General features: G+C 34.8%; 1 protein-coding gene across 2 annotated transcripts in view; it reads left to right on the top strand.

Annotated features, from left to right (window-relative positions):
• The first annotated feature begins 2,807 nt into the window (after window positions 1–2,807).
• Window positions 2,808–13,879, top strand: part of Tyr (tyrosinase) — a 71,931-nt gene continuing 60,859 nt past the window's right edge. The window contains exons 1-2 of one of the 2 annotated variants that reach the window (XM_031384377.1): window positions 2,808–3,788; window positions 12,755–12,971. In XM_031384377.1, coding sequence (XP_031240237.1) covers window positions 2,970–3,788; window positions 12,755–12,971 — 1,036 coding nt within the window. In that variant the 5' untranslated portion in view covers window positions 2,808–2,969. The remainder of the gene's footprint in view (window positions 3,789–12,754; window positions 12,972–13,879) is intronic. The other variant, XM_031384378.1, reaches the window with a different exon arrangement.

Here is a 13,879-nt window from a genome sequence, read left to right as displayed (position 1 = left end):
TATGACAGAATAGTCTGAAATCACTTCAGGCTGGGAAAACCATAAGCTACTGTACTCAAGTATCCTGGAACAATGAATACTGTCCTAGCCTTGCTTCCTGTTGTGATTAAAAAAATTCTGTAATAAAAGCAACTTAAAGAAGAAAAATTTATACTGGCTAACAGTTCTACATCATGATAAGGATGGAACTGAAGGACATATTCCACATCTACAATTAGAATGTACACAGGAAAGAACATGTTCAGCTTGCTTTCATCATTTTATGAAGTCCAGAATCTCAGGTCTAGGGAATGATCCCATCACAATTAAGACCACTCTCCCCCACACCAGTCATAATCAAGCGAATGCCCACAGCCTGCCCAGAGGACCATCTCCCAAGTGATTCTAAATTCTATCAAGTTAACAAAAAACTATCCCAAGTAGGAAAAAAAAAAGACTTTCTTAGTAAGATTCAGAGAGACTTGGAAACATCAATAATGTAATACTAGGGAGACAAAGGCAGAGAGTTCAGGAATTCATGGCCAGGTTGACAATATAGCTTGGTTTGAGACAATCCTGAGCATTTTTCATCTCAGAAGTCATCGCTCTGGACCAATCAACATCCATACATTCTCTTGTATACTTCAACACTATCCTAAGAGCTATTTCTGTTCTTCTCATTCTAATTCTCTGATCATACTGCATCTCAGCAGCTTACATATGAAAATATTTTAAATTTCCATGAGATACATTCATGGAAATTACATGTCCATATGTATATCTTACATCTCATTTCTATTGCTTTGTGGCTACAGGAAACTTAGGAGTCCTTAAAATTCTTGGGAGTTTTATTCCACTTCCACTTAAAGCTTTAATTCAATAAAAGTTTATGTTCTATAAAAGTATACACAACTGCTATTCTACTCTTACTTCTATGACTCCTTCATATGTCTCTTGAAATGTGTTTTCTCCTAAAAAAGTCTCCTCACCTTTCTTGAAAATTAGTACACTGCATTTTCCCCATAGAAACTCTTTTATAGACACTTCAAATTTTTATTTAATTTAGAAAAACTTACTTAAACATACTTAGCAATAAATATTAAGATTAAATTGTAATAAAAAGACATTTTTTGACAGTGTGGAAACTGTCCTATTATATTTGCCATAACATCCCAATTTTATCATCAGAAAATGCCCAAGAGATGATCAATAAATACTTGCAGTATACTTAATGAGTTCCTAGCTATAGCTAATATAGATTACATTAAGTCTGCCTTAGGGTAGACAACAGTCAACCAGAATTGGATAGGGTGTTTTCAAATTCTGTTGCTTACCAATACCTACTGAATGTGCATCTAGAGAGAAGGAAAAACCTGTATAAATGAATACTTACACAGAAAGAGAGCAGGACTGATGATAGGATGATCATATAAATAAGTTGGAGGAGACAGTAGACTACATTGCAGAGGAATTAAAAGAACTGCTAACTTAAGAGAATCAATCCTATGAAGAAAATGAAGACAGCAAACTACATTTTAGTCATTTCTCTAAGGAGCCTCTACAGATTTTGAAAATGAGCATGGGAAAGCAATGTAGAAAGCATGATTAGGACTTCTTAAACAAGCAATTTTGCTAAGATGCCTGATAGTGGAACAAATGAAAGAAAAAGTTGATAATTAAGTTTAAAATGAGGTGCTGAATTCCACCTGCAACTAGATGGGAAAGAGTTACTAAAGGCCTAGTGTAGCTACAAGTAATACATAACAAAAACTCCACAGGGGAAAGAGGTCCTGTGTTAAACTCTATTTGGCTTAAAGGGAAGAAAAGCAAAAAAGGACTAAGCCTCTTGAATGAAATCATGTGAGAGCTTCCTTATCCCAGCCAGAGACAAAATCTCCATGGAAACTTCTCTTTCCTGCACCCACACACTGTTCTTTCTACCTGCAAAGGCTGCCTTGAATCTCAAGAGAATCCTATGGAGCAGTCAACACTTTTAAAATACTGAAACCAACCCTAGGGAAGGAAAAAACGTAGAGCAGGCTGACATTCCAGCATCAACGGGAAAGCGATGATTTTCCTAGATTTCCTCAGCCCCAGTTTTCAGACAGTTTCCTCAAACCTTCACTTCCTTTCCTTTACAGTATAAATTCAAAGAACCACTCAGCTTTTCTATGTAACAGCATAGGGAGGAGAGTTTCAAAATGACATGTTTCATGACCATTCTCATTATTCTTCTTCCATAGAGCTGTGATATGCAAATCACTCAGTAAGCCTATTACTAACTTCCAGATTTTATGAGCAAAACAATAAAAGAGAGATAGGATGAGAATGAAGGAGAGAGAGAAAAAGGGGGGAGAGGTGTTTTCTGAACTAGAAAGCTTTATGCATTGAAGCAGTTCGCCAAAATAACAAAGTAAGATATCTTTGGAATAGTCATCAAAATAATTAATGTATCAAGATAATCAATGAAAAATGTGAGGCAACTATTTTAGACTGATTACTTTTATAAGATAAATGAGCTCAGCAGTCATCAGATATAAGCAATATTCTGAGTTCTGGAGAAAATCTTTTTGCAAAATGAGTTCTATCATTGTTGTTGTCCATATACGGTCTCTGAATACAACAGGCCTCTATACAGAATCCAGATATTTCTTGCCTTTTATTCATACGAGACGATCTATTCTTGATACCATTTCTTACTTGCAAATTCCAATTATTATTAATTTCCTATCAATTAAAATAACATATCTTCTTTCAACTTAGGTACCTCATTGTGGGCTATGTACAAACTCCAAGGAACAGTTAATCATGTGCTTTCCAGAAGATAAAAGCTTAGTGTAAAAAGGGCTGAAAGTATTTGATGTAGAAAGGGGGAGTGGTTATATAGGTCTTAGCCAAAACATGTGATAGTCACAGTAGGGGTTGCTGGAAAAAACTCTGTGACACTCATTAACCTATTTGAGCAGATCTTGTACGATCTAAAGGAGAAAATGTTCTTGGCTGTTTTGTACTGCCTTCTGTGGAGTTTCCAGATCTCTGATGGCTATTTTCCTCGAGCCTGTGCCTCCTCTAAGAACTTGTTGGCAAAAGAATGCTGCCCACCATGGATGGGTGATGGGAGTCCTTGCGGCCAGCTTTCAGGCAGAGGTTCCTGCCAGGACATTCTTCTGTCCAATGCACCATCTGGACCTCAGTTCCCCTTCAAAGGGGTGGATGACCGTGAGTCCTGGCCCTCTGTGTTTTATAATAGGACCTGCCAGTGCTCTGACAACTTCATGGGTTTCAACTGCGGAAACTGTAAGTTTGGATTTGGGGGCCCAAATTGTACAGAGAAACGACTCTTAATTAGAAGAAACATTTTTGATTTGAGTGTCTCAGAAAAGAATAAGTTCTTTTCTTACCTCACTTTAGCAAAACATACTATCAGCTCAGACTATGTCATCCCCACAGGCACCTATGGCCAAATGAACAATGGGTCAACACCCATGTTTAAAGACATCAACATCTATGACCTCTTTGTATGGATGCATTACTATGTGTCAAGGGACACACTGCTTGGGGGCTCTGAAATCTGGAGGGACATTGATTTTGCCCATGAAGGACCAGGGTTTCTGCCTTGGCACAGACTTTTCTTGCTATTGTGGGAACAAGAAATACAGAAGCTAACTGGGGATGAGAATTTCACCATTCCATACTGGGATTGGAGAGATGCAGAAAACTGTGACATTTGCACAGATGAGTACCTGGGAGATCGTGACCCTGAAAATCCTAACTTACTCAGCCCAGCATCCTTCTTCTCTTCCTGGCAGGTAAGATGCAGTACATAGATAGAGTTGCAAGGAATGATACTTCAGCAGCCACTTCTTCAGGCAGGTCTCCGAGAGCATCTCTGCTAATATCTCAGAGCAGAAAAGGTGCCTTTCTAACAGATATTAATGCTTTTTGACTTTTTTCTTTTTTGAGAACACTTCAAAATTGCTATTAAGCAGATATCTATGTGCTTATTTGTCTTAATATCTAACAGCTTAGTTAGATTTAACTAACTAAGATGCTAAAAACAAAGACTGCTTGGTTCACCATTGTATTGTTAGCACCTCCAATGGTATCTGGAATAAACAGTAGCTCGGAGTTATTTAGGAATGGATGAGTAAACAGGTTATCTTAGTACATGTTTCTGAATAATATTAAAATTAATATTAACAGTAAAATCCATAAGTATACTACTTTAAAATATAAATCTCTGGCCATAACCAAGACCTATTAATCAGGGTCTTCAAGGGAGAGTGCAGAGATAATTCACTAAGTATCAGGGATAACCTTTATTGCATGATTGCCTGGTATACAATGATCGCACAAAAAAAATCTTCAGTTTCTTAAATTTTAAAAATTGCTCACTCTCAAATAGCTAAGTAATGAAAAGAGTTAAAGTCTGTTGAGAATTTAGAATATGTGAATACCTATTGAAAGAATTTATTATGCATTTAATATAAACAGATTTCTATTTTAAAGTCATAAGTTACTACTTAATTTGTTAAATATGAGTTTTTGATAGCACTGATGGTGAAGAGCAAAGGTGGTATTTGCTAATGATTACCAGGGCTGTCTGGCTAGCTTATATTATTTTCAGGAAGAATATGGCCATTTTGTAAGGAACTGTCACTTTCTATCTTTTTTTCTCTAGGATGAATAAGAAATTAGCCTTCTTCCTACTTTAAATTAGCAGTTCAAATGGGATAAAAAGAACATAGGCTGCCTCGTACTTGCAATTTTAAAATATGAATGCCTTCTATTTCTGCTGGTCATACATTTTCAAAATGGAAACTTTTAAAGGGCCACTGTAAATTACAGCTGCTAATTCCTGGTTCCAATAGTGCCAGTACTTTATATCATGGGGCTGTGCTGAAAAGTAACACTGCTGTATATATTTAGTCATTTTTACCTTAATTTATGAACTGCAAAACTCTCATCTAGCATTTTACTTCTCTGGCTATAACTTTAAGTTCTATCAGGCTTGGAAGTGAAATTGTCTCAGTAAAAATATTTTGATTTGCTATATAGCATTACTTAATGCATAAAGACTGAAGAATTATTGAATTTATCAAAAGTTGCAATATTTCCACTGAGCTCAGTAGAAAAATATAAATTAATATTTACATGGGGAGTCTACTACTAGATGATATCCAGATTTAATGTTTTTAAATCATGTCTTGGGTATTGAACTCACACTTTTCCTCTATCTCCTTTTGACTACGCTCAACTATAAAACTTTCTTTAAAAACAAAACAAAAAGATTAATAAAAGTTTAAAACCACAACATACTTGTTTGGCCTAGTAAGTCCTTAGATCTAACTGCTAAAATATTGCCTACAAATATGTACTGTAATTATAGGACTATGGAGGAAGAGGACTTTTTATGTAAAATTAGAAAATGGAGGAGGAAAAATCACTGAAGAAAAGCAAGCAAAATTTTAAAAAAGAATTAACAAAACAAAACAACAAGTGTTTTAAAACAAAACAAAACAACCATGTTTTAAAATGAGGTCAAATGAATACAATTTGCTCTATCTACTTAATGTGTGTACTGTCCAGGGATAAATAGTTGTGGACATGACAACTAAGCTAATTCTGTGTGTCTGTTTTCTTTATTTACATGACATTTCTTGTTAAAGTCCTTCTAAAATGAAGGCTCGTTTCTCCTCCTCATTTCCCATTAAGGGAGTGTTGGAGAGCAAAAAGGGCTATCATCAAAACAGTTGACATACCTGGATGGATGTGTCTTTGTCATTATGAAACCCCACTCAGTGAAGGTGTGCTGAAGAAAAAGAACATACGCCATTTCAAAAGGAAACTAAATAGTGACTTACAGAAATGAATCAAAGCAATTTTGATTGTTTTGGCCTGGAATGATGGCTCAGAATTTAAGAGCACTGGTTATTCTTTCAGACAACCTTGGTTTAATTCCAAGTGCTCAGATGGCATTGTACAGCCACTTGTAACTCCAGTTCCTAGGAGTCTGATGGCCACTTTTAATCACTTTGAGAACCAGGCACACAAATGGTGAACAGACATACATACAGACAAAACATTAAATAATAAATTAATAAATGAATGAATAAATGATACATGTTTATAGTGCTTTAATTCAATTACTGTCAATATTAGGATTACCTACAATTTTTGTTATTGTTCTGTAGTTGCTTGAAAATGAATCATCCAACTATATGCTGGAAACAAAGAATCAATTAATCTATTATAAATCTCCAGTGTCTGTGCTCTTTGTCTATTTGAGGAAGAGGCTTCACACTGTAGCCCTAGCCTAACTTAGAACTTACTCTACAACCTAGGCTGGCCTCCAAATCTTAGCAATCCTCCTGCCTTCAGCCTCCCAAGGGTGTTTGTAATTTTAAGCTTCTTAATGTGGTTCTTAATGTGGTTCTAGCACTGAGATGCACAGATTTAATTAATATGGAGATTGTTTAGTTATCTCTTTATTTTCCTTTATGAAAATAGAGTTTCCATAATGAACACATCATTAATTTGAATGCTTTTGTCTAAATTAAACACTTAAATTAAAAACTAGACTGTTTTGTGTTAGATGAGATCAAATAGCTTCCAAGTTAAAATGAACTCATTAATACCTTCCAAATTAGCTAAGCTATAGCCTGTTTCATACCTGTTTCTACTCTTGCTTGACTTCAGATATCTTCTTACTTGAGAAAAGGAGATGTTAGAGCTTTGGTGGTATTTACCCCGTCTAAGCTGAAAGATCTTTTGTGATATCTCATGGAGTGTTCACAATTTATGAATGATAAACCTGAAAGAGCAAGAAGATTTGTCTAAAGTAGCAAGTCAAGGACAGAACCCAAGTTGCTATGTATTCATTGCTGTTTATGTAAGCTGTGTTGACTTAGGCTTAAAGCAGGTCTAAAAAACAAATGTATGCATGTATAATTTACCAGGTAGTTACTTTTACTTTTTTTGAGTTCTTATCCAGTTGATTCATGTGTGATTCCCAGAACCAACATCATGGCCTACAACTATTTGTAAAGCCATTCCCAGGAGATCTGACATTGTCTGTCCTCTATGAACACTAGGCACGCATATTTCTATGGACTTCCATTAATGAAAACACCATGTGCACTTAAAAAACTCACATGAACCAGACAGCCTGGGGAAGATAGTTATTTCTACTTATATCTGATAGAATTGATTTCCTCCTCTTTGTTCTACACTTTGTGGAGATTTATCGCATAACTTCTATAACACTTCAGAACATGTGAATGGTTTATTAAACTTATTTCTGTCTACCACTATCAGATTTTCCAAGGTAGAAACTATTTATAAATACATTTGTAGACATATATAGAGGGTCCGTGATATGATCACAGAATAGGCTTTATAAATACATGCTGAGTTAATCAAAAATACAAATCAGATCAATTTAAATCTTATCCTAGGTGGGTTTCTGAGGCTTCAGCCCATATTTTACAGCACTGCATTCTTGATGCAGAATACACAACAATGCCAGCAGATAGCTCTTGCTTGAACAATACAATTTGCACAGTGCTTGTTGGTTTGCATAAGTAAGAGAAAGAGAGAGAGTGAAAGAGAGAGAATGTGTACATGAGAATGCATGATATATAAATCAAATACATTTAAACATTATGTGAGTTTACTTGACATGCTTTTTCTGACAGAGGATAGTATATAAAGTCATGTAATTAATGTTAATTGTTTTCAGAAGGTTTAATATGCAAAGTCATTTCTTAGCTTGTTATTCATCCATTTATTTGATTATTCTCAAATATTTTTAAGTAGAACTATTAAGAGTTCACAGGGCTTTTTTGTTGTTGTTTTTTGTTTTGTTTTGTTTGGAGGGTGCTGGATGATATTTAACTACAAAATGCTTGTGTTCAACGCTATTAGATATGTTGGTTATGCAGTCAACAGAGAACCTAACCTAAGAAGAAAAGATGTGTTAAAGGGAACTGTCATGATAGATCAGGGTGGGTGGAGAACATTTCTGATGATAGATATGAGTGATCTGCAGCCAGGGAATTCACTTGTTAGGTGGAAAGCATATCACATGGAAGCCACAGGAGGGAAGAAAAAGAAAGTCACATTTCAGCAGAAAGTCATGGGTTTAGGTAACCATGACAACTGCTCTATGAAATAACAGCTCTTTTTTCTCTATAAAAAAAGATTTCGTGGAATGTTATATGGTTTAGGTTTTTTTGGTTTTTATTTGTTTGTTTGTTTTTCAGAAAAAAATAAAACTTTAAATACCATAAAAAAAAATCTTTGCTCCTGAAGACTTTTAAGACTTGGTAGTTTATTGCTACTTCCTAAATTTAATAGAACACTATCATGCTTCACTTTCAGTATTAATACATCTGTTTCTTTTGTCCTTTGCTTTGTTTCTTTATATTTGCATATTTGAATATGCTACTCCTACAATATGCTACAAATCATTGGTGGTTAGAAGGGGAAGGAACCAAACTTTCACCAGAAGAACCGGACTCAGTCCAATTTCTGCCATTTGCCAAACACTACTAAACAAGCCATTTAGAATTTTGCAACAACAACAAAAAACCCTGTTATTTTATATATAATTGTTTTCTATGCTAATGAGGGAACCAAATGAAGTAGAAAACAATGTACTATACTATAAAAACCATTTTCTTTTGACTCACGTAATCATGAACTAGTGTTAATTCTCTAATATACCTGTAAGACCCACAGGAAGTTTCTTAAATATTTTAGAGAAATTTTTGTTTCTAAAAAATGCAATGGCTCAATACAATATCACTATAAAACAATTTAAAGAAATCAGTTCATGAAAAATTTTAGTTTAGGCTTGTTTCCCCTATAGTTTTAAGTTCCATGTGTGAGAAGTACTCTAAAGGTTTCATCAGGATCAGTTATTATGTTTGGCTATTTGATCCTGAATATGATAGACTCTGGGTAACATGCTTGAGACCATGGATTTAATAGAATCTATATTTGAAACTATCTTTCTGACTATAATCTCCAGGACTGTAATGACAATGCTAACAATTTCTCTTTTCTTGACCCTTGGTCTAAACTCTGAATTAAACATAAAGAAAATAAATTGAAGCCACATTTTTTTTACATTATTTCTGTAACTGGGAATTATTATGCATTACTAATGTCTCTATCAACTGAACACTTAGTCAAATTGCAGCTGGCATTTCAGCAAAAAAAAAAAATGGTTTTATCCAACCTCTTTAAATGTAACAATCTGCGGTAGGTGTCTTTTCTGCCTAGAGATCTTTGGGAAGTAATCTGAGGATTATTTGTCAAAGAGGAATAAAAATTACTTCCTCCATGGCCCTGATTTGATGTCTAATCAATTGACAATGCAAAGTCATCCAACCTGTTACAGTCACAGCAGAAGCTGGACTAGCTTTATAAAACCATTCACAAGTTATTAAGATAGAAAAATAAACAAAATAGGTAAAACTTTAGAATCAGAAATTCTGTATTTATGGATTTTTCAAATATATTCATATGTAAAGAAATAGATATTTTAAGGAAGGGAGCTGTCTAAATAAGTTCATTTATGTTTCCTATATCCTTTACACATATAGTTTGCAGATAATTTTATACAATTTTAGCATATAAAATTTTCCCTGCTTCTGTCATATGAAGTGAATTGTGGAATTTCCACTCATATAAATCAAGACATTTTAGAGTTTCAATATTCTGGATTTTGAATTTTTGGATTGGGATTCTGAGGCTGCATAGGCAGCATGATTTGAATGGATTTCTAGGACTATTTCCATTCTTTTTGTTTTTTTTTTTTTTTAGATATTTTCTTTATTTACATGTAAATTTCTCCTTGCCCAGTTTTTGGTGGGATCCAAAAAACAAACAAACAAACAAACAAACAAAAACAACAAGAACACACCCCTGTTGCCTCCCCCCTCCCCATGCCTGCCATCCCACCCTCTCCTACTTATTGGTCCTGGCATTCCCCTACACTGGGACACAGAACCTTCACAGCCCCGAGGTCCTCTCCTCCTATTGATGATTGAATCTGCAATCCTCTCCTATACACATGCTGCCAGTTATTAACCCAGAAGTTTGGAATACAGGAAGAACAACCCGCAAACCACAAGAAACTCAAGAACAAGGAGGACCAAAAGGTGGACATTTCATTCCTTCTTAAAAGAACCAAATACCCACGGAAGGAGTTGCAGAGATTAACTATGGAGCAGAGACTGAAGGAAGGACATAAATATAGCTATCTCCTGAGGGGCTCTAACAGTACCTAATACAGATGTAGAGGCTCACAGCCATCCATTGACTATTTCCATTATTAAACAGACTTTTTTGAGTCAGTCATGTAACAGATTTTCTTTACTAAGCTCTCCCTTGTTCTTGAAAAATATGCAGGATCTTGGACCCCAGGAAACAAATATATCTGTGTTTAGGCATGGGCAGAAACATGGAGTACAGACATACTTGAGTAGCATGTAGAGGGAAGAGGCAGTGTGGCCTCAGCAGCAGGTTCACACAGGGTAATAGCCTATGGAAACACAGGCTAGGTTAAAAACATGTTTTTGAGGGAGAATTGAAAACAATTTTTGAAAGAGTTGATGTGCAAAACAAAAAACAAAACAAACAAAAAAACAAAGAAGGACACCATACAAAATAAAACCCATTCCTTTGGAGCTTTAACTGTATACTCTGCTTGGTGTGAAAGGAATGAATCTATTGTTGTAAGTAATATATTTGTGATTTAGGAAAACTGTGTTGAAATTTTAAGTCATAAGCAGCTGTATGTGTTTAGAATATGATAACTTTCATGAATATAATTTGTGGGTAGTCATGAAACTCAATCATAAATGCAGCCAAAGAATATAAAGAGAAAGAATGCATAAACCTGAGCTTTATATCAAGCCCACCTTAAGGGCTGGGCTGGTTAGTTTTTTGTCAGTTTTATATAAAATTGGACATACTAGGGAAGAGGAATCTCAATTAAGTAATTTCTTCATACAGTTTGTTATGTTGGCTTCCTAATACAGAACTTTTTTGATTGCTACTTGATAAAGGAATGGCCAGTGCTATCTTTGGCAATATATCTGTATATCCATATTGTAGTGTAAAGTGCTAGAAACAGAACTAAGTTTTGAGAATTAATCAGCTTTGTATTTTTGTCTTGAAATTCTGAACAATTTTAGCTATGAATTTGCGTTTCCTAGTGAGGCCATGGGGACATGGCAGTTAGCTATAGTAGAGGTTTCACAAATGAATTCTATCTCAAATATTTATATAAAATACTCATTTTCATCACAATTTAATGTGTAACACATAGGAAACCTAAGTGATTACATCTAGGACTGGAACACCACCCTGAGTTTGACATTCCATCCCTTGTCTTGTAAACTTCACTTCATTCTTTGACAGTGCTAACACTGGAGATTATACCATTTCATGGGTTTTTTTTTTTGTCATAACATATCCATTGTTAATGTCTGTCTTGATATACAGCATAGTCTTCCTTTTAGATAATTTCAAAACATTGCAGTTTCTCTGATTCCTATGTTACTCTCTGGCAGATTATTGTCTTTATTATTTTTAAATACAATTATTCACATTTTATAGGAAATATTTTAAGGAATTATGTTGCATGAAATGTTTCATTTAAGTCATATAGCAATATTTTCTATATTAATAAGAAAACTGCAGGTCAGAAAGGTTAAGTAATAGTTTGAAGATAAAAGACTGTGCTTCCAATACAAACCAAGTTTTTCAGCTCCAACTTTATTGTACCTTGGGTAGATATTTATTTATTTACTTTTATTGACATGTGCATTATATGTATGTGGAACACATTATATGCATGCACCCAAGTGTTTGTTTACCTGTTCGTAGGTATATGTGTATCTACAGTTGTATTGCACATATACCTGTTTGTGTATACCTGTGGCGATCACAGGTTGATGCTGAGTGTCTTTCTCAGTACTATGGTACACATTGAGGCATGGTCTCTGACAAGAACAACACTCATTAATATGGCTAGTTTCGTTAGCCAGCTTGCTCTGGCAATTTTCTGTTTGCATTTTGCAAGCACTGGGATAATAACTGGAATGAACTGCTTGCATTCTGGAATTAAGAGCTGAGAGCATGCTGGTCGTCTGATTTCCAGTTCTTAGGTTTGTATTGCAACTATTTTCCCAACTGAGCAATCGCCCTTTTCTGTCTCCATGCATTCATAACTCCTGCAAAAGGAGTTCTGCAGCCAATATTTTTATATCACTTCTATGTTAAAATGAACAGCAGATTTCCAGTTCTTCATCTAGTTTGCATATGTTTATGGAAGTTAAGTTACAACAGTGTGAAAAAAATTGTTTATTTGAACAGAGGAACTCTTTTAATGTGATTTTTTTTTCCCTTGGAAAAGGAAAAGGATGAAGAAAAGAAAACAGACTGGACTAAGAGGTGATTTTGGAGCATATCTGGAAGGCAGAGTCACTAGTGACAAATGACCCAATGTCACAAAAAAGAAATATGGTTCCATTTTATCAATTACACAATTATAACTGTTAATAACTCAAGGTATAGTTGGGTACTTTCTGAACACAAATTAGACTAGGAAATGTGAGCCACAATAATATTAAATGGCTAACATTGTAGCTTAAGTTCACTTTCATCTAACAGCCAGAAAGCTGAATGACAATGATGAGCAATTTCAACATCTCTCTCTTGTCTCAGAGGTAACTCATTTAACATAAATTGTTTTTCACAGATCATTTGTAGCAGATCAGAAGAGTATAATAGCCGGCAGGTTTTATGCGATGGAACACCTGAGGGACCATTATTACGTAATCCTGGAAACCAAGACAAATCCAAAACCCCCAGGCTCCCATCTTCAGCAGATGTGGAGTTTTGTCTGAGTTTGACCCAGTATGAATCTGGATCAATGGATAAAACTGCCAATTTCAGCTTTAGAAACACACTGGAAGGTAATATCATTGTGTTCATTAATTTTAATTTTTTCTTCTTATTTATACTTTCTTTCAGAAATTCTGTGCTCAGAGATATTTGCAATTTACAATTTTGAGAGTTTTGCATTTCTATGCTTTGAATATACTCATGGTGATAATAAAACTAGCCAGCATAGAATATCTCACTATACTCCAGAAGTTTAGTAATACAAAAGTGCAGTGTACCCACCATGGAAAAGAAGGGACAACTGACAATTTTCCCTCAAAACAAAATAAACCAAAACAACAACAACAACAACAACAACAACAAAACTCAGTTCTCATCTAAAATGAAGAAGAAAAAAAATTCTTAAAAGCCAAAAGTGAGTGATCATGGCCAGAGAATACCGATTCAGTTTTTCCAATAGTACTTTCTAACATGGTAAGTGTTCTGTGAAGCTTTACAGTAAAGGATCAAAGAAAATCATAGGTCAAGAAATATTACAAGTACATCAAATGAAACATCAGGTAGGTAGGTTACAGAAGAGCCGTGAGACCTACACTATAGGCATTCTATATCAGCTGACTCCATTCTTTTCATTGTTCAAAAGAAGGAAACTATATACAAAATATTATTTACCCGGTGCAAAAAATGTTAGGTTATATAGAAAGGAAAGCAATAAATGGCTATTTACCCAACATCTGCACTTCATCAGGGATAGTTTCTTACATTTTGTTTCTATTCCCTAATTCAGCCTTTTCTCACATTTTCCCTTCAACACCAGTTTATTCATGTACAACCAGAATGGAACCTTTCATATGCCCATTGCATTCAATTCATTTAAAATTATGGAATCAAAGTTATCAACACACAAGTTTTAAGAGGTACAAATGGAAAGAAAGAAAGAAAGAAAGAAAGAGAGAGAGAGAGAGAGAGAGAGAGAGAG

This window comes from Mastomys coucha, unplaced genomic scaffold, assembly GCF_008632895.1.
Source record: "Mastomys coucha isolate ucsf_1 unplaced genomic scaffold, UCSF_Mcou_1 pScaffold21, whole genome shotgun sequence".
In the NCBI taxonomy this organism is placed as follows: domain Eukaryota; kingdom Metazoa; phylum Chordata; class Mammalia; order Rodentia; family Muridae; genus Mastomys; species Mastomys coucha.
Note: the sequence above shows the minus strand (reverse complement) of the source record. Positions and strands in the feature narration are given on the sequence as shown.